Raw genomic sequence first — 25907 nt, 5'->3', positions numbered from 1 at the left:
GCGCCAAGTGAGAGCAGCCAAGGTGGCATCCTTATCCAACGGTTTAAGGGGATGAAATTTAGGGCGCTCTCTGGCTGGCAGTTGCATCTGAATCTGGAAGAGTTTTTTCCTAAAACACTGGTTAATATAAACGCTTTTTTCTGGAACAAGATGGCGGAGGATCGGTTCCAGGCGAGCTGCGGTACACTACATCCAAACTCCCGTGGGAGATGAAGTCATGTCTGCATTTCATAAACAGAAGTGAAAAGTACCCGCACGCTGTTGTCTTGCTGCCTCTCCTTCTTTAATTCTTCATGGACTTGACAACGTTTCAATCACAAACGGTCTTCTGCAGATGAAGCAGAGGGTGTGAACAGTTTTGTGTATATATATATATATATATATAGAGATAACTGTGATGACAGGTCACACATCATTTGCGAAACGGGTAATTAGCAATAACATAAAAAGAAAGTGGCTAATTTTCCCAAGGCTGAATGGTCACACACAACCTATATAAATCTCAGATTAATATTACATTACCAGTACGTAATTAAGTGCATACACACAGAGAGAAGTAAACACATGAACGAATGAGCTTAGAATAGTTGGGATCTAACAAATTAATTAGACCAGTGAAGTGCAAGAAATACTTGGACACATTTTCGCAGACATGGGCATACATGCATTTCATAACAGGATTTTCATTATTAGAAATAGAAGCATTCTGAGCAAGAAAACAGGAGACGAAGTATGAAGCCATACCTTTTTTTCCAGGGAGGGGAGTGGAAATGAGGTAGTTCCACTGATTCCCTTTCTGTCTTTTCTTCCTTGTTGATCTGATTTGATCTGATTAAAGGCTTCAGTGTGCTTTAAACAAAGCACTTACAGGATTGTCAGACAGTGTCTGAAAATTCCTCCTGCCACACTTCTCCGCTGTCAGAATTTGGCTTTGTTAGCTTTCTGTCTCAAGCTCTGTCTTCTCATTCTTTAAACAACCACTTCTGTCAATTTCCATTGGTACAAACGCTTTTTGGACACAGACGCTGTCCTAAAAAGTGTGCATCCCGATCCCTATGATTTTCTCATCCAGTCAGGCTTTTTGCCCCACATTTAAGAGTAGCCATTCTGAACACTTGTCTTCAGAAGTGGTTGGACAGTGCTTTGTAAAACCAGTTCTTTTCACACACACCTCTTCACTGAGGTGTGGTTTCATGTGAGAAAAAAGTTTGGTTCATGCTGGTTATTCACTTTTGGGCAAGGGCGGCGTGCACCTGCCAACAGCTCTGTGGCTCCACCTGCCAAAACAGGCACCAATGTCATTCCTAGGCGACAGCGGTGCACAGCTGCCCTTTGCCGACCAAAGGAGCCAAGCAGACCACCAGATCAGAGCGAAAGTAAAGAAGAGTCAGAGAGCAGACCTGCAGGGTTACAGGTAGGAGTGACAATCGAACTGTGGACTCCAACAAACAAACCTACTGTGAAAGTGGCCATACAGTGAACTTCAGACTTCCTATACCTTCCTCCATCCCCGTGACCTGGGACAGTTCTCTCTGTGTAGGCGATCATCTATTACTGTCTCCTGTAGCCAGAAACGAGAGAGAGAGACAGAGAGAGAGAGAGAGAGCCCGCAGGTGTGAAGCTCCTCAGAGAATTAATTAGAAAAGATGGAAAATGTGGCTGAGGAAGAGCACAGGGCACGGGTCTGTATTCTGGTTCAGAGCTGTTAGCACCACTGTAAGTGGTGCACCAGTTCAAACCAACATTTTACAAGTTCGCAAAGTTCATACCGACTTTCTCTCTCTGCCACAGGAGCACCTCAGTGTTGACTTGTGCTCATGTTCCCAAGTCAAAAAAAAAAATGCCAGAGAAAGTGGATTTTTAAAGTGAGACTTCAATGGAGCTGTGGAGGTATGCAGCCACACACGCATTAAACTGTGACTTAGCATCTCTTCTCTGTCTGGAAAGAACTGAGCTTTAATTGCAGTAAAGGTGACATTTGAGAGGTGGCAAAGCTGAGGGAGGCGCTGTCAGCTTCTGCGGCGCTCTACTGACTGGAGCACATCATAATCGCATATCCAAACGGTGAAATGCCGTTTGTGTTTTTATCCCCATTTTCAAACAACTCTGGCTGTTGAGCTTTCAACATTTCACAGGAGCCATTGGGCTGCCGGGTTTATATCGAGCTCTGAGAGTAAAAGCCATTTAGCCGAGCTTGCTAACATTAGCAAGGATTCCCATTGGGTGTGTAAGGGTGTTCAACACCTGCTGAATGTGTCAAGCAGGGTACACAGAAACAAGAGGGGGACCCAAATGTAGACTACGGAGCTGGAGCAGTTTCATATGATTTATTCCAAAAAAAGGCATCGTACATAAGGCTTGCAGCGAGGTGAGACAGGCAAGGGTCAAAACCAGAAAAGGAAGACCAAACAGGTGAACAAGCCTAAAATCCAAAGGGCCAAAAACTTTGGGAAAACATTGCAAAGGGCTGGAACGCTCCACACGTGACACATGAGGAAGAGAAACTTTCAAAATAAAACCCCAAAACCACAGCAGACTGACTGGATCTGCTACACACTCAGTGGTGTGTTTGTTGCATATTTTAAAAAGGTGGAGGTCTAACTAGCAATAGCTGACACTCTTTTCTGGGTCCAGTTGACCAGCCTGTCAAAACTCACTGCAACGCTCTGTGACTTTAATACTCGATGTGTTACATGACTCAGATCAGGACACAGAATAACATGCAGGGTCATGGAGTAACATGGAGCTCGAGTTATTCACAGGTGGGATTAAACAGCTAACTATTCCAGCCGACCAGCTGGTTAACTGTCAGCTAAATAGAATAAAATAAATAAATGTTTCTGCGAGTTTGAAGTTACTAAAATGCAGTCTTAGACAGGAAACATTGCTATAATTGAACACCATCTAATAAATTATGTATATTTATGTTTGTGTGTGTGTGTGTGTGTTGATTGCTAACTACAATTCACAGAGAATGAGTTGACTGCTATTTTCACACGCCCAGCAATATAGTACAAATTCATAATGAGGCGATCTCGTTAAGAGGGCGCACCAGCATAAGGGTAACTCAATCGGCAAGGTCAGTAAAAAGCAGCATTTGGCACTCCACCTCTCTCAGATAGACGTTTTAATAACATTCAGTATGACTTCCAATACCAAACGTATCTGCAGGTAGCTCGGTTTGACCTCAAAGTGGATTTCCCGCTTTCATTACAATAATTAATGCTTAAATCAAGCATTGGTTGATTATCTCCCCCCCGACTTTTCTTTCTCTTTCTTCTTTAATGTTTCCCATTAACATATAAGGCTTAATAGGAATGACTGCAAATTGCGCTGCCAATTAATAGAAAACACAAAGCGGCACATTTCCTGGGAACACTGCCTGGGGGTTAAAAGTAAAAACTTGCATTTCTGCAGATATCCAATGCTATTAGCATCTGTTTGTGACCTTTTCTCATATGTAAGGACCAAACTGATTGCCTTGTCCGCCTCTATCTATCTATCTTGCTGGCATGATGGAGGTCAAGAGCCCTAAATGTTTGCTTTCTCAACCAATTATGTCAATTATTACCAGGATTCAAATCCTGCCTGAGCCTTTCCGGCTCTCAGATCTCTGCCCAAATGACGAGCACTAAGCACTGTTTCCTGTTCGGATGTGAGCCAAAAATAGAGAGTCCCACAAAAGAAAGCGCTGTAAAGAATATGATTAGTTGATTGCGGAAGGAAGCACCCTGAAGGATCTGGATAAGAGCTGTCAAACGGAAAGCTGAGTGACGCTCGCAACCAAAAAAGCAGCACACCAAATAACTGTTGAGATAATCTCCTCCTCCTCCTCCTCCTAATACTCCTCTTCCTCCTTCTCCTCCTTGTCCTCTGCCATGACTACCCCCATAAATCTGGATCTATTACTTTAAGCAAGATGCAGACAGAATGAAGGGGGGAAATTAAGACGGTAAAGGCTGGAAAGACAAAAAAAAACAAAACAGGAAGACTGGCGCTACAGAGAAAGAGGTAGCGGTAAAGGAGTACTGAAAGTAGAAAGTATTTCATGCACCCACATTCACGCGTGCTTGCACACATGCACACCTCCACACAGGGAGCTAATGAAAGGCAGTCTCTTCACAGCTAGCCCAAGCAGCCGACAGGAATGAGAACTAGACAGAGAAAGAGGGGGAGAAAAGGAGAACAAGAGGTTCTGGATATTGGTTTGGAGCAAAAGAGGACAACTCTGACAAGATGTGGAGAGGATGCTGATATGTCAGCTTTTATTTCTTCCTCCTCCTGCAGCTCTCTCTGTCAGAACAGGACTCGTCTGCGAGGAGGCGAAGGAGGGGAGCCCAGTGAGGGGAACATAAGCCCTCCAGCGCTCAGAAGGCGCTGACACTCATCAGTCTAAGAGCCCTCCAGCTATGGCATGGCACCATCTTAGCAATGACCTTGATTGATTGGTGCCAAAGACCTCCCGTCCTTTCCAAACGAGCCCTAATGAGTTTTAATGCATGGCTTCTAATAGATATGTTGTAACTGGCGTGAATATTGCCATATTGAGTTGTTTTTTTCCAATTCATTTATCTGTTTAGGACTTAATAAAGTCGTATTAAGTCATCCGTGACCTCCACAGGACCAGTAGAAATTGCTCTAAGAACTGCTGAACATGTCTCTTCCTTCACGTCTCCGCCCGTCTTACCACTCTCATCCTCTGGAACTTTGGTAGCTTGTAAAATAGATGAACCATCCTGTGACATTGCACACGGAAAGGCCGTTATTTTCAATGCACTGTCGTTCCATTGTTTTCCCCTCAGGTTTTACAGCCAAATTTCAACTAAAGCTTTGACCTACAAGTACGCTGAACCCCAATGACGTTCTGGCATTGACGGGACGACGGGAACTTATCGTGTCAATTTCACCGCAGGAAAGAAGAAGAAAGAAACGAGAAAGAAGGTTTCTGTTCAAGCCTGCTGAGAACTTGGTAATTGGATAAAAAAAATTCTCTTGCATGACACATGTCAGAGAGAATGAGGATAATATGCATGGAAACATTTTGTTTTTTTGTTTGTTTTTTTTTAGGTTAGCAGTGCTGGTTGGTAGATTTGTCAGCTAGGTCACTTTGGTCATAACTAAAATATCTTGGCAGCTGTAAAATGGATTGGCATTAAAATCTGCACAGACATTCTTGATCCAAAGAGGATGAAGCCTCTCCTTTTTTCTCCTGCAATCATGAGATTGACATGTTTGTTTTTTTCCAAAACGTCTCATCAACTATTGAAGGGATTACCGTTTTTCATCTAGCGCCATCATCCACATTTTTACTTTGGTTTGGTTTATGACCGCATGCCTGCAAACCTAATGACATTCCTTTTTGCATCAGCTGTACTTTGTGTGTAGTGCTAATTAGCAGATGTGAGCATGCTAACACACTCAACTATGATGGTGAGCATGGAAAAACCTGCTAAACATCATCACAAACTGTGCTCAAGCACAGCCTCACAGAGCTGCTAGCATGGCTGTAACTGTTTACTGAGAGCTGTCCCTACTATCCTAAGGAAATGCTTTTGCGTTTATAATTTATTACAATTATGCTTTGGCAATCCACGTGTAAAAAAGATGAGTGAGGTTTGAAATCCAAACTCTTTCTCTCACCCACCTTCCTTAATGTTTCACAAACGTGCGCTGTTCATGGTGTCTCCTTGCCTCGGGAGAACCCCGCTGCTGCAGGCTCTCGCCGCCATGACGATGGGTAATTACCTGGTAAACAAAATGAATGGCCAGAGAGTCAACTTCTGAGTGCAAGAAATTCTAGGTACCGCTACCATCCCTGTCACACATACCTGGAGATATTACTGTTATGTCCGATGGGGCGGTGAAAACCTTCCTCGTTCCCCCTTCTAAATGTCACAGGGTTGGGTTCAGTGCTGACAGCCATAGGTCCACTCAAATGTGAAGTGTTGATCGGAAGCAGCTCCTTGCGAGCTCCACAGTGCCTTTGATGTATTGATATTCAGTGACATTTGAATTCCACAAGTTTCTCTCTCCTGAGTTTTTTTTTTTTTTATCCTTATTATTTGGGTTGATTCCTACAGCCACTGCAACATAATGTTAATATATTCCTTCGTGTGTGTAGCTGTCCACAGTCAGTAATTAGTCAGAGTCTTTGGTATGGCAGTGTTTTCAGTGCAAACTGAGATCACCTTTTTATACATGCCAGAAGAAAATATCTATTATACAGCTGGGCTGCCAAAGACCGACAATGAAAAACAGGAACTTGCCCCTGTGACAAATTGGTTCTACTGTATGAATCATATCTTTTCTGGTATTGATCACAGCAGCGATGTCCAGACGTCCGGAGGTGTCCATCATATTATAGATTCTGGTCGGGGCTGGAAGGATCAAGCCTGTTTTTTTTTTTCTCCACACTACAGTAGGTGAGTACTACAAACAAAATGTAAAAGCATCTTAGCTGTAAGCCAACAACACAGCTCTTTATGTGAGGTTATATCTTCACCACAAGCATGTCAATAGATCAAAACTGTTGTCAGCCACTGCGATGATCTATTGACTGCTTGTACCGCCAGTGTTATTACTAATCATGCTCAATCTATTGCTATTGTATATAAAAGCCCAAAGATAATTCACAACATATGAGGACAAAATATTTAGCAATCAAGCCTGCATTCCAATCAAAGCGCTCATCATCCAATTAAACAGGAAGCAGCAGATGGCCGTGCGGCAAGGACAGCTGGTTTTGAGGTTCTCGCTGTTTGTCTGTCCATCAGCGTGTCAATCATGTGCTGCTCTTCCTGCGCCTCTCACGAGTTAGAGGCTGAGACTGTCAGAATTGTCAGAAATGTGTCATGTGCACCCTGCATCACAGGGATGAGGAGTGGTGTTGCGGGAGTATGATGACGCAAGAGCTCCATCTAGTGATACGGGGTTGTTGATTATGACTGTGTTTTAGTGCCTCTGGCCCACAGGCTTCTTTTAAAAACTTCAGTTGGATGATTACAGCATGATGTTTTAGCGCTCTCAATCAGACCACCAGACGGCACTCATTTGGATGTATATCAATTCAATCATGTACATTGGAATGAAATGCACTCTTATACTCTTATAAATAAGGACTCATTTTTTTAAGACAGTCCATTACTGGTATGCAACTTATCATGGCTGCAGTGTACCTCTGAGTTTTATTTGGTACAATACAGTGAGATGTAGTCTGTGGTGTTCAACTAAGGCAGATTCTGTATTATTATGTAATCAATGTAATCACCTTTATTACTTTACTTATCTTATTTAACACTCAGATGCTAGATATTTATGAATACATTGATGTGGAGACATTGTAAGGGTCCAGCAACAGCAGCAAATTTTTACCCCACAACACTCAAACAGATTAATGTAGTTTGCAGTTTTGTTGACGACTGTGTCAAAATTGCACGCTCCAAATTAAGTGGTGCCATATGTAAATTCTCAGCATTTTAAAGAAAAACAGACTGTGTAAGGTGTTGGATTAAATTGTGTTTGTCTTCATTGTCTAAACCAGAAACTTGCTTCCGCCACCCTATTCTAAGCACAACTCATTGTCCAGTGAAATCAACAAGAGCCATAATGGTGAGGGAAAAAAAAAAAAAAACGCATCGAACTTCCACGTCTTATCAGCTCAGCGCAGTGGGAGTTCTGTTTTGCAGCCAAACCGCTGCACACATATGCTTATCTGAGCCTCACAAACACCTCAATACACACCCTCCCCCAACACACACTCACTGTTTTTTTCAAAGTCAGGCTCCTGACTGCAGCAGCCTCATATGATTTGCCAGCAAGGAACAAAAAAAAAAGGAGATTGTCGGAGGAAGGGTTTGGTCTGTGAAGCGTTGGGAATCAATGCATCTGGGTTGTCTTTGAACACTCGCTGTGTCAGATGCTGCAATTCAGAAGTGATGAGGAAGAAAGGATGAATAGGTTAATTGAAATATTAAGCAAGGGCACCGACAGGATACTGAATAACCCAAGTACAATGGCGTTGACAACAAGTATGTAGAATAAAGATTTCCCTTTACGAGAAGTACTTTTTAAAATCTCACCTTTGCCTGAGGAGGCTCTTATGTTCTCTCTTTGCGGGGCTGTTACAGTGAGGTTTCTGGAAAGGGTTGGCTATGAGGCCAAACTCTGAAGAAACTCCTCATTCATAGCAGGGTCAGCCAGGGCATTTCAGAGCTTACTCCACAGAGTGTCAATCTCAGCCCAAGTTCACCTCAAAATCACATTGCACGCAGTTTCTGCGAAGGGTTTCTTTCTGAGCTGGTGCAGGTGACACACAGCAATATGGCGCTGTGAGCTTCTAGATGTCCTTCAACACGCTGAGCTCAATTTGGCCCTGCTGAGCACAGCAGGCAATTTCAGACATTTACCTGCCATTGCCTCCCAAGGCCCCACTCTGTTCCAGCTAACATATCTTTACACCATCTCTCTCCGTGAACTTACAGATGGAAGGGAAGTGAAATGGAAGACATGTGCTTTCGATCATCGCTTCAGCCTCAGCGCAGACTGCGGAATATTACAGAGAAAAAAAGAAAATGAGGCAGTCCGGCTCCTCAAAATGAGGATGAGGTCCATCTCTCTCTGCTGTAAATTAACGGGAATAAGACTGCAGGTCAGAGATGATTAAGAGGGTAATGAGTTCAGAGAGTAGGATGAGGGTTTAAGATCCGGTGATCTCGGCACATTGCAGTCAGGCTGTGTTAATGTTATGGTCTGGTCTGGTCTGGAGTTTTTGGCATAAAGTATGAAGCTATTCTGTATAAGCTGAGGTCTTGTTTTAATATAAGGAGGAAAATAGATTCTGTATCTTTAAGTATCTAAAAACATATAATAATATTCCACCCACACTCATTGTCTCTGTACTTTATAACGTAATAGACAGGAAAAAAAAAGGAATACTTAAAATATATGTTGATTCATAAGCCACAGTGTAGAAAATGAAGGAGGCAACACGATATGGAGTTGTTTCTTTCTGTTTGGTCCTCCAGCCATACTTTATGAAAATAAACACTTTGCCTGTGCAAAGGGTGAATTAGAGTACGAGAAACAAAAGAGGAGCATTAGAGGAGCCAGACACAAAGCTTCCAATGTCCTGTTGTTGGAAGAAAATTGTGACATAAAATATCTGGTTTAATAAAGTTTCTGTTTACTTTGTACATTTGTTGGTTATATGCACAGAAAAAATGTAGCGGAAAGACAGGAAGAGCAGTGCTGCTACTACTGATACGACTACTGCCAGTGCAGCTACAATTAATAATGCAACTACTACTGTCATTGAGGAGACTGGAATGTTGGCAGAGTGAAAGATTAGATGATGGTGGATTTGAGTAAAGTAAAACAGCTGGTTAAGGCTTTTAATGTGCAGTATCTGAGGCACCGTCATCATGTGTTTGAATATGTTTTTCACTATATTAACATGTATGATTCAAGCAGATCATTTCCAGTGAGGAACATGATGTCTTCACTCAGAGACTGTTTTTCCAGAGGACTGACAGAGAGAGCTTCATCACATGGAGCAACAACAATCACCTGAAGCTCAGTATCAGCAGAACCAATGAGCCTGTGGTGGACGACAACGCTTCAAATGTGGATGCTGCTGCAAAGTTTCAAGGAGGACAGCCAAGATCACCAATTCAGTATCTGACCAAACCAATCTGCCCGCCTGTCCCTGAGTTATGGTGCTGAATAATGTTGTTAATATTATGATGTCACAGTGACCCTTTGGATATAAAATGTCATCACATTGTCATTTTATCCGATGAGACATTTGTGTGAAAATTTGTCATAATGTCTGAATTCTTGAGTTACGGCCAAAAATGTGTTTCATGGGGTCACTGTGACCTTTGACCACCAAATTCATAATCAGTTCACCCTTGAGTGGTGGACGTTTGTGCCAAAATTCGGAGAAATTTCCTCAAGGCGTTCTGAGCTACGGCGTTCTGGAGGATGGGACGGGCAGATGGACGACCTGAAGACACGATGCCTGTGGCAACAGCTGTCGCCAACGCAGAGGCATAGAAAGGATGAATTATGCTACAACCACTCTTAGTTAGTCAGTCAGTTTTTATTTATTCAGGAAGTCTCACTGAGAACAAGTGAGGCACGGCTCCTGGTTATACTCAGCCCTCCTCAGTTCAGAGCTGGTACGGGGGACTTTTAAAAAACACTGCCTCCTACAAAATGTGCACTAATTTGCAACTGCAGATATGTTTTGAAAGACACGTAATGCCACCCAAATTACATGTTTGATCAGGAAACACTGTTAATTTAAGTATCTGGTCAAATAATTTTAGTACTAAACATATCTGTTCACTATTATTAACTATATTATTCACTCTTTTATGGCTATATGAGCACTCACAGCACTTGGCTAATGGACAATCATGGTCTGTTTGTTTCACATTTAACAGAAACTGTTTGTGCTTTGTTTTGCCTAGACCTCACCACACGGAAACAAAAAATGTGAACCAAGTTATCTTTGCCCTGCTCCTTGTACGCCCACCATCCCTCCCCAAGCTTGTCCCTATGGCTCATACACACAGGAAGGCTGCACTGCCTTCACTGGAAATAAACAATGCCAGTGAGCATAATCAAGACAGACATTTTCCGTCACAATGGAACCACCAAATCAGACATAGCTTCACATACCTCAGCAACATCAACCGCATGGATGAAAAGACAGGTATGCTGGTGCCTTGTAGACGGAAGTGATCACCCTCTGACCTTTTCCATTACTGGTCCTACAACATGTACCTCCAACGGGTACATTCCTCAACAGAAAAAAAAAAAAAAACACTACTAAAACTTGCACTACTTATAACATTACTTTGAGAGTGTAAAGGTCGCATTGAGTGTTTTTGTATCTTCTTCCTTCAGCCATAGTCACTGAACAGCGTATACAGTAAATCTGACAATATTAAAATGCCAAATATATGAAAATGAATAATATTTTCTTTGACCTTGATGTTAAGAATTAAGTCATGGAGACAGTCTGACAGTTGGAGCTGAGGCAGAGCTTTCTGTTGACACCCCACTGGTGAGTCATAATTCGCCGTTGGATGTTTTAAATTACAGACTACAGTAATTCTCATCTCGGGAATGATTGCCTTGCTTATTTCTTAGCATTAAGAATTCACTGCCAAGCCACCCTGCAAACTCCAAACTGACTTTGACGTTATGAACTCGTTATTTATGACAACCACAAAGACAAAACGCTGAATGTTAAGATGATCAGATCAGAGGAGCTACTTTGGAAAATTGAGTTTAATCCAGAGCGGAGTGATATTTGTGGATGTGTCCAAGTGTCTACACATAACTCTTATTTTTTTTTTATTTCGCAGCGTGAAGAAGATGCATTTTATATTTTGTAAAAAGATGTTTTTTGTTTTTGTTTTTTTTGAGCAATAAGGTGCTGAAACCTTACATGCATTATTCACATTGTTTTGGACCCTGTTGGCTAATGGTGGCAGAAGCTAAGCAGGCACACAGTATGCACACACTGTATGTGTGTGTGTGTGTGTTGGGCAGCATGGAGCACACACTCACATATATATTCCTCTGCTTGACTTCCACCCCTTCCTCAATATCTGCAGGAATGAGGGTGTTTTGTATAAAGACAGAGGAGGAGACAGTATTTATTATAACCTGCTGGAGCCCCAGGGGCTCACCAACTCATATTTCATCTTAATGTATCCTCAGTCACAGCCTCACGTTTTTTCCTGTCTCACTGCAGCCAGGAAAACTTCTGAGGAGAGAAACAACAGCGGCTAAGCAGGTGACTCGGTGTTCACAGTCAGTCTCACCTTGGCCTTATCTGAGGCGTCCATATCTCAGCAGATTAAACAGCCTAAATTACACTGTGCTCTCGCCGGACACAGCGAGACGTCCCCGGGGACCGGAGAGGAGCGATGGGTTTTTGCTGGAGCGGGGAGTGCGGCAACAGGCCTTGCCGGGCAGGCTATTTTGTGCCCTGCTGTGCTGATTGGGTGGGCCCCACTATGCTGCTCTGCATCTACGGTTTCTTCTCCATGATGAGGCCCATAGAGCCCTTCATGACAGAATTTCTCACGGGAACTTACAAGAATCTCACCACGGAGCAGGTGAGGCACTGAGCCAGGAAATGAGATACAGTGTGTGCAGTGATGGAAGCCTGAGGTGGCTACGTCTGCTCTGTTTTTGCTTTCAAATACTGAACGTAACATGAATAATGTAAATAAATGTAAACAAAGTTATGTAGATATGAATGATATATAATGTATGTTTAGTTCAAAGGTACAGTTGAAATTTACACATTCATATATGTGTTCATGTATACTCAAAACTATGGTAACTAGTTGCTTTAATGCAATAAGAGTCAAATTACAACTTACTCGTCACGAGTTTAATAAGTATAAAATATATGTAAATGTCAGTGTAGCTCTATATCATTATACAGGTCACAATGACTTGTTAACACTATCTCTTCGGTGGCATTCAGGTGGTTGTGCTTTATCGTGACCACTTTAACTTGTGATTATATTTTGAGTAACATTGCTCATCACTGTGTTTACATGTAGGCTACTTTGTCATGGCCATCAGCTTTACTTTTGTCCTGCCCTTGAGCTGTGAGAGGAAAGAAATCAAACGCACGACAGACTATAAATTGGGGTTTTTGGCCATTCCTGTTGACTTAATGCGTCATTGAGCTACACAGAAACATGTGCACGAAGGTCATTTGGGGACATTCACACGACTGTTTTATTTATACTCATATACTTACGTCATGATATTTAGCATAACATTTACTTGTTATGTTTCAAGCTCCTGAGTAGTTAAATCAACCAATCACCTTGATCTTGTGTGACCTTTGGTTACTGATAGCACACTTCTTAGAAAAAACCCACAGAAGCGTTTACATGCATCTTTGGAGAAAATGTCAGAACCATAATCTCAGCCTCACTCTCGTTAAGGTTAAAAATGTGAGCTCTGCATTGCCATTCATTTTTAAGATACTTCTGCTGTGTACTGCTTCATTTCTACATTCTAAAATCCTAAAATAAATTCTGAAAAAGCTTCCCTGTTTAATATTGTTTCAATTATATGGTAATGGTAAATTAATTTCTTGTATGCTAGGTGCCAAAAACAACGCAGACATTGTAGTAGTAGTAATTTATTTTTCAAAGTGTTATGCACCGAAAGGTACCCAGCCTGCAAGGGCTTACAAGACACCACAAAACATAACAAACAATAACAAAAGCATAATGACAGGGAAAAAACAAATATAATACACCGCTATACATGTCGAACAATGCCAAACCAAGTACAAACAATCCTGCTGCTCAGACCTTCCACTATAAAGCAGAACATCTGAGACACAGACTGCGCCTTTGACACATCAAACATAAAGCAGCCTTCCTTCCTTCCCGTTGGTAAGCATTTAACACAAACTGAGCTACAGTCCACATTCATCAGACACAGAAAACAAATCAGCACTTTCTACAGACACAGTAAGGAAAAGGCGATATCTAAGATTTAAGGGATGATGCTCAGTATCAGGAAGTAATGGATGGCCTACCTGGAGTCTGGCCACTAGCCAAGATGAAATTAAGACCATTCATTTATATTTTAATGTTTTGCAATCACAATCCAAATTTTCCCACAAGCTATAATTCAGTTTCCATGGCAACACCTGGAACAATCATTGCCATCCCATAAGATTCTTATGCAATGAAACATGCAATATCACTACTCTGATATAAATCGTGGCAATGGGAGATATTTGTAGTCCGCTCAGCTCAAAGACCCTTTGGCTCAGCTATCAGCCACAAAGTTGATGTTGCACTGCCAAGAATTAAAGTCAAAAACACTGGCATCATGGCTGTAATTACATGTTAACATGTTGCAATAAAGTGTAAAAGGAGGCTTTGACCCTGTCCCTGTTGCTATGGTTACTTATTTTCGGTACAGGCTGATGTAGCCAGCACATTTATTACGAACGGTGAACAGACGGCTTCACTGGAGCTATTTCGTAAATGTCCATTATCAGGAATGAATGGACACACTGCAGCCAGTCAGAATCAAAGATTCACCAGGAACATGGTATAACGTACTATAATGAACAATAGAACAAAAAGTGTATTTTATTTGCAGCCTCTCACAGATCACACAGGTGACGCTTTCTATTCTCCTCTGGAATTGAGTAGAAGCGACTGGTTTTCATCCCCAGAGGCGAGATAGCACATGTCAGCTGACAGACCTCTGAGCTCTGGTCAGCTTCAGGGTGACGCAGTGCTCTGGATGGTAAATGCACTTATCAGACTCTACGCTCTCAAATTTGGTTTACACAAAACTTCTTCTGACCATTTCTTTTGATTTTATTTCTACCGTATTTTTTTTAAAAGAAAGGTGAAAATACAAGAAAGCAGTGGAACAAAATGCATCCATACAAGCGTTATGCTGACGGAAATAAATGTCAGTGCATACAATAACAGATCAGTAATCATCTCATGAGGTTACGCACAAAATCTGCTTTACCAGCACTGTAAAACTGCATCAGTCCTACAGCGAAAGTCAAAGTCGAGTCACTCCATACTGTGAACATTAGCCACAACCTCTGCCCAGTCTTTGTTGAAGGTTCGGTCTGTAATCATTTCCGTGTTATAACTTTATCGCTGGTTGCTAATTATATCTTTAATAGATATTTCTCTAACACCAATTAAAGAGCTGCTATATTGCACAAAGAGATTGCAGAAAAGGAGCAGTTCTGTCACCAAAAGTGCTACCTCCTGCCAGTATGACCGCATGGCTGAGCAGCACCAAAAATATGGAAATGATCTACCACCTGTTCTTCAGCCAGTCTTCCTCCCAAATGACGAGTCCTGATTATCTCTCCTGTTTCAGTCTAATCTTTCAAGCTGAAAGTTTCTTAATGAACTGAATACTTGAGGATGAATTTGAAAGAAGTTTCCTGCTGTCCTTATTTTTATACATGTCAGTAAATATCTCATTTATATTGGTACCACATTCCTCCATAGATTTTATGCGATTGTTAGAATAAGCACTGGCCTCGTCTAAACCGTATGTCAGTATATGTGTGAAATTTTCTGAAAGCTATCCACCTCTCCCTTTGATGAAACTGAACAGTACGAAGTGATTCCATCCACACTGTGTCACTCCTTGCTGCCTTTCAAGTGCATTTAAACCAGATTCTATGAGGAACTTACGTCCATTGATTTTCACTGTTGTAACAGTATATCTAACTGCAAGAAGTCTTTCCACTTTGCTCCATACTCTGGTATATACTGGATTACAGCAGCATGCTCACGATCTGAGTTGTGCCCCTTTATAGTACTATAATCTAGCTCTACAGGGTAATTCATTTATTTATATTATATACTAGTGAACTGCCTTACTAAATATTTTTGCAAGCTCCCTTGCCTGAAAATATTTATTTGAAACATCCCAACAGAAAATTAGTTTGATAAATATGTTATCTGGTATGCTGATTTGTCTATTCCACAGTTGCAACAGTTCCCCCTTATGCCACACTTCACATGGCTCACATCTCATGTGGCGACATCCCCTCCGACCCCTCCAGGGATCTGCATCCTGGTTCAGAAGATTTCGCCCCTGGTGGCCAAGAATATACAAGGACAATTTCTATATATCATCCTATATTAAAGACTAACTGACTAACCAGCATTGCTGTTGCAAAAGGCAGTTGTGTAAAATCCTTGAGGTTGTTAGATTACTCGTGTGAAGCAAAGCAATCGCATGTTGTGTTAATTATTCAACATGCCACCTTAGAGGACGGCTCCGTATTGTAATATTCATTAGGCCTACTTCTTTTTGTTACTCACCAACATGCTATTTTCTCTCAATGCATGAAAGAATAATGCAGAGCCAGAGCAGCCTGACGTAAGCATGAACTCGATTATTAGCAGCGGAGCTGTCCTGTTTACACGCCGCAGAGCGAATTCAATGCTGAAGTTCGGTACGGGCGGAGGAGAGCAGGAGAGCCTCTGCAGGAACTAAATGGGGTCCTTCACACCTCCGCGCTGACAATCACTTTGTGACGCACAGTGCAGGATGAGAGCCGCTTTGTTCACGCAAAATGACGGCAGGTACTCTCAAGGTGTACTCATGTGATGCTCGACAATGTTCGGATGCAAATTACCTTTTCAGCACGTGGTCCTGAGTGGCTTTTGAGATTTGTATTATAGAAATTAAGTTTTGTTTGTGAACAAAGTACAGACTCCACAAATTCCATTTACTGTTCCAACCATACCACAGAAGAATGACTTAAAAATACCAAGATATGCTCAAAGCAGCCCCTTCATTAAAGACTGCTGCCAACCTGACATGCTGCCGTTTTTGCATTAAGATATTACATATTAGAGTTGTCTCCTGTCACTGTAGATGAGTCTGCAGCAGCAGATGAGTCAGAACGTGAGACTGCCTCATCCCCAAGCTCAGGTTGGTGAAGAAGAGGGCTGGTTCGATATAGCTAGTTAGTCCAGCTCAGTGGTTCTCTTATGATTATAGCTATGCAAATCATCAGAGACAGAGAAAGAACTGGAGAGAGCAGCAGCAGAGGAAGGGATGAGGCTGTGAAGATGGATGTTATCAGATGGAGGAAGCACAGAATCCATTGTTCACAGTGCAGTAAATAATACATAGTTGTAGATGGAGACTGATGTACACACAGTCTGTTGCTGCATTGAATATTAGCCTGTAGCTGCCATCCAGTACAGTCAGCCCATACGGAATAATGAGCTTTGAAGACTGTTTAGCCCCTATAGGATGGAATAGTCCATTATTGGTTTGCCTTGTATAGTCTGATACTGGTTGGTGTTTTCAAATACTAAATCAAGTCTATAAAATGATGAGACATTCGGTTAGATTTTGGTTGGCATATGCTGATTGCCTCGTTTTTCTGACCAGAACAAGAGAGGGGAGAAGAGACGAGGAGGAGAGGACAGAGGAGATGAGGAGGGCGACAGACAGACACCAAAGAGAGGTGAAGAAGAGGAGGGGATCAGATGGACAGATAAGACACAGAGCTAGCACAGTTCATTATGTGTTACAGTTCAAAAGGAAGCAGAAGCTATGAGAGCTGGGTCGCATTTTCAAAATGGAACAAGCGTTTTCAACATACAATACAGCGTATGACGGCTGCATCGACGCCAAGGCTCTTACTTTTTCTGAGCGTTTTGTCTCCTGCTGCTGTAGATAAAAATAACAATGAAGCTGATCGAGATCTCAGGGTGCACTCATTTTGTTTATTTGATTCCATGTTGTGAAAGCCAGCAGACTGGAAGCTTCTGCTAGAGCTCACATCTTATATTCATATTACTCTAAAATAACCTAAAAACAGTACGATTATCAGGTGAAAGCTGAAAGACTTCTGGGCTGGGCTAAGCAGTCTAGTGTTTCAAGATTCTCACAACACCTCTGATGAGGCCAAAACAGAAAAAAAGTAACCCCCACGGCCCCTGCAGAGCCAAAGAGCTGGTCGAGAGGGAGGTATGACCGTGTGGTGGCATAAAGAAAATTCAGGGGGACACCATATACATTTCTGGGGGGACAGATGAATTAATATTCATTACAAACTAATAATTGCAATCTGATTTCAAGTCGTTTTCCTAACAATAGACAGGGTGAAGGTTGCCTTGCTGAGTTGGAGGTGTTCAGCCTGTCACCTGCAACTCTTCATCTCTTCTTGTTTCATTACTCCCGACCAAAAAATCCAAATGTTCAGTTTGCATTAGCAGTTATTTAAGAAAGTTAATTGTTTCCTTTGAATCCCTTGTGTTTATAGACAATCTGAATCCTTTGCAGGGATGGTGGACTCCACCATTACCAATGACAACTGTTCTATAGAGAGGTAATGACTGAATGTAAATGAACAGCTATAGAAGAACAATATCAGGGTATGATCAGACAGTGGGTTGTTTTATCTTGAAATGTGGTCCATTGTCCCTCTGTTTTGTCTTTCTGGCTGCTGATTAACCAGGAAGTGGTGAAAAGATAACGACTCGTCATATTCCCATGTTTATACGACTCACCACCTGGAACACAGCAGTATGACTTTTCTTTTGATAAGAGCGTTTGAGCTTCCCACCCTGAGCTTAATGACAGAGATAAGTGGTCGATGTGTGAATATGGTCTATTGAAGAGCAATAACAACGTTTTTTTGAGCCTAAGATAAAGCCTAGCAAAGCTTAAAAAAAACATTTTCATGCACTGGAAGTAATGGTGCACATTTGGAACGCCATCATTTACATACATTGATTTGTGACTCAGGAGCTGAAGGAGACATCGGTTGCAGATTTGAAAGATTTGAAATAATATTTCCATCAAGGCCACAGTGGGACACAAAAAACAACTTCATGACAATTAAAGCACCATATTTTGCTTCAAAGGACCTGGCTTTCAAGCTGCTGCCATTGTGCTTATTTGCATAATATCAAAATGTACCAACTTGTCACATCATGAGCCTCATTCGTGCTCCTTCCTGTTCCATTGTGTGCATGCAGGAGCAATTTTTCACTGACGGTGAATAGAGGTGGAACTGCCTCGCTGTGCTACTGTCATCACATACTCTTGCAAACAGCAGTTAGGCATCATTTTCTAAATTATAATTAGGTCTCTTTTTGCCTTCCTCCATGTCCAGGTGAATAGACAGGTGTATCCTGTGTGGACTTACTCCAGCCTGGTTCTCCTCGTCCCAGTCCTCCTGGTGACCGACTTCCTCAGGTACAAGCCTGTAATCATCCTCCAGGGGCTCACCTATGTCACAATGTATCTGCTGGTACTGTTTGGCTCCGGGGTCCGCTCGGCTCAGTTGGCCTTCTTCTGCTACAGCATCGCCGTGGCAGCAGATGTGGCCTATTTCTCCTACATTTACAGCATGGTCCGGGCCTGCTGTTATCAGAGAGTGACCAGTTACGTCAAAGTGGCCGTACTGCTGGGCTACGCTGCGGGTGCCCTGCTGGCTCAGCTGCTTGTGTCTTTGGCTGGAGTGTCCTTGTACTGCTTAGCTTTTCTAACTCTCATCTCTGTCTCCGTAGCACTGATAACCTCATTTTTCCTGCCCGTGCCTAAGACTAGTTTATTTCTTACGGGAACACACTCCACTCAACAGGGAAACTCAGGTGAGGACACCCCCAAATCTCAAAGCCAGGACTTTTTCCTCAGGGTGAAAAGCATGACGGCTGCCAAGCATGTCGGAAGGATGCTCAGAAGGCTCGCATTGGACTGTAAGAAATGCTATTCTTCTATGGCCGTGGTCTCCTTCTGCATATGGGCAGCTACAGGGAGATGCTGCTTTTATCAGGTCACAAGCTACGTCCAGCTCCTCTGGGTAAATATGCAGCCCCATAACTTCACAGCCTACAATGGAGTAGTGGACGCCGTCAGCACATTGTCAGGTAGGTAACGCACCACTGATTTGTATTGCTCAACTATTTCAGTTGTTATGTTTTATATCTTTTTCTCCCAGCAGTAGAAAGTGACGGTGCACAGTTGCTTTAAGCTGTATGAATTTACAAATCTGCATATTATCAAAAATGTCGAACTATTGCTCCGAATCCGAGGATCTGAATACTTCTTCCTCCGCTGATTGTCCTCAGTGTTTAGTTTTTTTTCACTGTCACTCCGAACCCAACAAGAATTACGAAGTGATTAATTCTGAATGGCAACCGCTGCATAGCCGGCTTAACAGAACTGGTTCAGGCTCTTGTAAAGTCCAAACATTTTCATTAAAGCTTATGGGTGTTACACACATTTCGCTACAAAAAATAATTGAATAAATAGACAGAAAGAAAACACAATCCCCTTCTACTATCAGTATTTCACAATCCCCATGGCACAGAAGACAATAGTAACAGCATTAATTAGACTATTTAATTGCCTGCTCTCATCCCCAGATGGGTATAGCAGCTGCTGCCATCCAGCCAGTGCACTTTTATTGATTATAGTACTGATACATTCCTGTATTCCCCAGAAACCAAAGGCAATTACTCTGTGTAAACCACATCCAGCTGTATGCCTTTCACTTGTAAATGGTTCTGCCCAACATGCAGTCAAGCTGTAGGGCCCATGTCAGATATTTCCCCAAAGATTCTTGTTGTATTCTCTCTGTTCCACACTTAGAAAACATCCCTGAGGAAAAAACCTGGTAGAAACCGATAGGGAAAATATGCATATGGATTACCGACATGATAAAATATGGCACAAAAGAACAACACCATTTTCATATTCAGCATATTAATAACTGTATGTCCTGGGGCTTGAAAACAAGTAGCTCATTAATATTAAGATAAAACCAAATGTGCATGCAGAACAAACTGAGTTTTGTTCAGTTATATTGTTTTCTACAGTGTGATGTTCAAGGAGAAGGAGTTACAGGGAACCTCGACCCAACTATTCCTGTGTGCTCTAAAGCAGCTTCAACAAGTCATTTACACTTCAAACATATTTACAGGAAGTCAATGGATAATGTATTTAGAACATCATTTCAGTCAGGACATTCTCCTCCCCAGGTCAGGGGTGTCCGCGCTTTTTTTCCCATTTAATCTGGCATGAGACTGCATGCTGAATATATTTCCGTCCGGATTCGGGCCACACACTGGAGCTCAAAGTGTGCAAATTCAATTTCTACTCCCTCACATGCAGAGTGATGTTATCTGAGCAACGTGGACAACCCAGCAGCATGAAGTCACATATTTTTCCCCACCTGCGCCACACGTGTTGCAAAACAGTTCAGTGTGACCGGCATGCAGCCTGTTTTTGAGTCTTCAAAACTACAGACACGATGAAACTACTGATGTCACAGCGAAAACGACATCGGGGTTAATTTGATTTGGGCTTGAAGAATACAAATTTTTAATAGAAAGCCGATGTTACAAACCATGGATGGAGTTTGAAAGATGGGGGCATTTAGAGGAAGTCTTAACCAGAGGTGATTGAAATTGGTATTCAAATAGATCATCTGAAATAGGAGCTTTAAGCTTGAGCCACGCTAGGGACTGAAAGCCAGCACATCTTGGCCTCTGCTGCATTCATTCTTTCAGCGCCGTTAGCTGTGTGGCTCTGCGGATGTCAGTCTGTCCACTTCTTTGGTCCAGACTTAAATATCCCAGTTGATCTTCTGACTTTCCTCCAGCACCACCATGAGGTTAACATTTGTTGTTTTGAGTGAAATGTCTTAACAGCTGTTAGATGGATTGGCATTCAATTTGGTACACACATTAAGATTCCCCTCAGGATGAATTAGCACCATCACCAGGTCAAAATTTCAATTTGTCCCCCACTTTTGTTTCTAACTAAGTACTTCCAGAGCTAATGGCACTCCATCAGCCAAAGCACCGCTGCGCTAAGTACAGCCTCACAGCGTGGCTGGTGACTCTTATTAATCTGTCCCTCGCAAGCATCCCAACTTCATGAAAGTTCAACACAAAATCTCCGCAATACCCCTTTAATCAAAACTCTGTTGAAAACAACAACACTGTATCATAAGAACAGATACTGAAGGAAATACGATATTAATTGTATATTGTATAAGTGTATGTATTGTAGACACTCTTTTGATGAACGACAGCGGTGCAAAGCTAAAGCAGTAAAGTATTTCTGCAGTTAAATGTTTTTAATGTGAAGACGCAGCAGTAGGAAATGTGCAGTTAGCATTAACAGTAACTTAAAAAAGCAGTGTCACAACAACCAGTTTGTAAAACTGCAAATATATAAATATTACAATACTTTCATCAGTCGACCAAAGGCTCAGTCACCTTCGTGTTACCGCCTTCGGCGATACATAGTGGCATGAATTTAAAGGAAAATCTTTGACATTATAACTTTAAGGTCCAGTGCAGGAATGGCATCCATACTGAATGATTCTGCACCTTACAGTTTATTTATGTCATTTTTAGGGGACAGGATTTTGATGTTATAATGCCTACTTCCAAGATCCCTTTAAGTTCATCTTGCTGAAATTATACAAACATTTAACCAATTAAACTGAGATATGAGCACTCCTGCTGTTTGAACATACTGTAGAGCCCAGCTGCATTATTGATCCCTCTCTATGAAGCTGTACAGATGGCTCCTGCTGACCCCGCTAAGCCTCCAGTTGACACTGCTGTGGAATTTGGTCTAATTATTCAGTCTCCATTTGACCCCCCTCTGCTAGTCGGAGTCAGGGGCATTGATTAAGAACATGTTAAATACACAGACTGGCCCGGGTGGTGTCCATGTTGTACGATTAGTACTCACGTACCGTGGAATCAGAGGAAATGTACACATTTAAAAGAGCGAAGTAATTAAAGTGAACCTCTCTTTATAATCCAGTGGATAAAGAGCTCTGTGGAAATGGATCCATGACTCTGGGGAGTCTGGGATTTCCCTGTTTACACTCACCTCATTAAATGCGACTCAGATTTTATTTTTTATTTAACCATCAGCAATTACAAGAAAGGCTTGACATGGCAGCAGGAGTTATGGAGAAAATGTGATGCATATGTGAGTTAATTTATGTGAGAGGAAGTGACGGAGACCAAGGGGACAAAACCAGGAGGAATGCCAAAGGACAAAAAGAGGAAGAAAAAAGGGACAAGGGTCCTAAAATAATCAACGCTCCAGAGTCACAGTCCCCGACTTTATACCCATCCACAGGGAGAACGGCTCACATGTGGTGAAAGGAGCCATGTCAGTATCAGGGCTGCACTGTGCCACCTTGTGGCTGAAACGAGAATCATCACTTTCCAAAATGATAGTTACCTGCTCAGAGATCAACCTGGAATTTTATCTATAGTGTGTTTTCCTGCTATTAAAGATCATATCACAATGATGATGATTAATTATGAAATGTTCCTTTACTCTTTGAGTGACTATGTGATGGATGAACTGTGAAACAAAATTTAATTTAATTTCAATAATGAATTACTTAAAATTACTTTTTAAAATTTCTCGCAGATAACAAAAACCAGCAAAAACACGATATGCATAACATACCAACCATGTGAGCAGCTATCTTACCTTCTCCTTCATAAAGTCTGTGTGTCCAAGTTGTTTTCTGCCGTTGAACAGATGGAAGTCTGGACAGTTAATATTTATGAGAGTGACCATTTCAGAACCTCTTGACCAAGGCAAAGCCTGCCAACCACCACAGCCGTGCCGTGCAAGCTGAAGTCGCTTTGTTCATTTTCTTTAATCCATATCTATCTATATGAACTAAAATCTATGTTTTATTTGGTCTGATCATTCACTAACATGTTATTTTTCTGTCGTCACCCAGGTATAATGTAATTATATGTTTTGTAGTAATGTGCTGAATTCGGAATTTGTCTCAAAATTGACGCAAGAATAAGAAGCATCAGGGAGATACAGTGAATTGTTTTTGATACTGTTTTGTGTTGTGCCTAAATGAAAAAATTGGACCAATAATTACACATCAGCCCGGCGGTGTATTTAATGGTCTCCGAGGTCCCTCTTTGCCATGTTTTGCTCCTCCTCAGCTACCCCGCAGTGATGCACTAACCCACAGGGCGACTGTGTTCTCCTTTAGGAGCTGCAGCCACTGCTGCTGTGGGACACGTGTCTCTGGAGTGGTCTTTGTGGGGGGAACTGCTCCTGGGGGGTTTCACATTCCTGATCACTGGGGCTATATTCCTAATGGATCTGACTGACAACATCTGGATCAGCTACACATGCTTCTTCCTCTTCAAAGCAGTTTACTTGCAGCTCACCACCATCTGCACGTAAGAATGCACACATGGGGACCACAGTTGAATAATCCCGAAATACTTGGTGTGAACACATGCATGAATTTACTGGGTAGAGCTTCTAGATGTGTCCCTGTTATGCATTATGGGCTGTTATGTTTCTGATGCGAAAGGAGAGCATTCCAAAAGCCTCCAAATATCCAAACCCTGTTTAATGTTGTCGCACAGCTAATGACAACTTTGATTTACTGACTCTTTGAGCCGGTTCGTTTAGCTTTTTATTTGGACTTTTTCGGTTAATTTGGGCTCCAGCCGTGCTTCGTAACGAGCTCGTGTAAAGATTTCCACCCTGAGCATGATCAATCACATCAGTTACACCCACCACTACCACCAAACGTTAAAGGAATAATTCCATCTGTCAATCTGGGCTGTTTTTCTTCAGTCTCATCATTCTGACACTCACATCTATCTTATCCACGCTGTCTAGGACTAAATTCCATACTTTCAGTCAAATCATTTTTACCTAGAGATAGCAACGCCACTGAAATATCTCAACAACCATTGGATAGACTGCCGTCATGGTCCCTGGAGGATGAAGCCTACTGACATCATTGATTACTGATCGTCTGACTTTTTCTCTCCATGAGGTTGACATTTTTATTTTAATGTGAGCCATCTTTCCAACCTCTTCATGGATTGCCATGAAATTTACATTGACAGATATCCATGTCCCCGCGGGATGAACCCTTTAACTTTGACCATCCACTGACTGTTCTTTTTGTGCCAGAAGAAGGTCAAAGTTTTGCCATATCCAAAGAAATATTTGAACATCTAACTGATGGACTGGCACTAAATGTAGTTCAGACTTGAATCGCTCCAGACGATGTATTCTGCTAATTTTGGTGATCCCTTAACTTTTTCTTAAGTGCCACCATGAGGGTTAAATTTGTGGTTTTGAGTGAAATGCCTCTGTTGACAGGAAATGCAGGCATTCGTGTCCACCTCAGGATGAATAGAAGTGACTTTGGTGATCCACTAATGCTTCATTTGCCCTGTCATCAGCTCAAAATTTAAATTTGTCCAATGACCAAATAGCTGCAACACTAACGGCACCCCCCTTCATCTTACTGGGGAGCATCTCTTACATGCATATCCCAGATTTCAGATAGCCAAGATGCTGAACAGGAGGCGCTACGCACTGGTATACGGCATGAATAATTTTGTGGGCACATTGCTCCAGAGTGTCCTCACCGCCATCATCATCAACACAAAGTCTCTAACGCTCACCATCACCTCGCAGGTACTGTACGATACGTCTGTGCATATAACATGTTTAATATCTTTATATTGTATTTGTTAATACAGTGTTAGTTAAGGATTGAGACGGGTGAACTTTTTAAAACTGAGCTTACAAAGTGTTTTTTACAGTAAGTAAGAAATTGAGGAATATTAATACAAAGGAGAAGGAAAGAAACTACTCATGAATAAGGAAATTGAATAAAGAAAATGAAAAGTGCTGATAAAAAGCCTCAGAACAAAACGATGCTGTCTGGAGGGCATTCACTGAATTTACAGAGAGAGACAGACCACAAGAGACGAAAGAGAATAATTGGATGAACAAATTCATTAATTTATAAGCCATCATCCACAGTGCAAGTAATCCTCACATTTCATTTCAGTTTCTTATCTACGCCTCGTACTTTGCTGCCATTTCCCTGCTGTTCACAGTCAGAGGTGTGTACACTGTGCTCCGCCTGAAACGTCCCGCTGGAGGAAACCACGCAGAGAGAGCCACCAACCTGCCAGGAGCCTCACATCCTCTGACCCTCTGAGACACAGAGGAGCATGAGGACTTTCATCATAGCTGGAATAAGTTATTACAGCAGCAGCAATCAGCGGCAATCAGCAGCAATCAGCAGCAACGTGAAAAAAAAATATTTGGAGACACTGTACATACATGTTCATCTGTGGTTGAGTTATTTATCAGGGTGTCATCAGTAGGATTCAACTAATTGATTCTACACAGGTGCTGTGGCTCAAATCGTGAACACGCAATCCCTATATCCAAACACTAGAGGGCAGTACCTCAACAATATAAAACAAGGATAAGGCTACATGGCAGCTTGTCATGGTTTAATCTGAACACACAAATGACAGACCATCAATCTGTAT

At 42.0% G+C, this 25907-nt stretch overlaps 1 protein-coding gene across 1 annotated transcript; it reads left to right on the top strand.

Moving 5' to 3' along the window:
- The first annotated feature begins 1295 nt into the window (after positions 1-1295).
- Positions 1296-25567, top strand: LOC121605355 (thiamine transporter 1-like). Its single transcript, XM_041935235.1, has 7 exons — positions 1296-1414; positions 2536-2596; positions 12012-12134; positions 18689-19445; positions 23579-23771; positions 24894-25035; positions 25415-25567. Exons 1-7 carry the CDS (start codon positions 1296-1298, stop codon positions 25565-25567), a joined length of 1548 nt encoding a protein of 515 aa, XP_041791169.1.
- The last annotated feature ends 340 nt before the right edge of the window (positions 25568-25907 follow it).

Source organism: Chelmon rostratus, chromosome 4, assembly GCF_017976325.1.
Source record: "Chelmon rostratus isolate fCheRos1 chromosome 4, fCheRos1.pri, whole genome shotgun sequence".
In the NCBI taxonomy this organism is placed as follows: Eukaryota; Metazoa; Chordata; class Actinopteri; order Chaetodontiformes; family Chaetodontidae; genus Chelmon; species Chelmon rostratus.
The sequence above is the reverse complement of the archived record's forward strand: the minus strand, read 5'-3'. Positions and strand labels throughout refer to the sequence as shown.

Excerpts from the sequence above, each read along its gene's own strand:
- LOC121605355 (XM_041935235.1), top strand. The coding sequence starts at position 1,296 with ATGTCATTCCTAGGCGACAGCGGTGCACAGCTGCCCTTTGCCGACCAA. Across the intron at positions 2,597-12,011 it reads ATATTTTAAAAAGGTGGAGG|GCTGATTGGGTGGGCCCCAC; the intron begins TCTAACTAGCAA and ends GTGCCCTGCTGT. Across the intron at positions 19,446-23,578 it reads CGCCGTCAGCACATTGTCAG|GAGCTGCAGCCACTGCTGCT; the intron begins GTAGGTAACGCA and ends GTTCTCCTTTAG.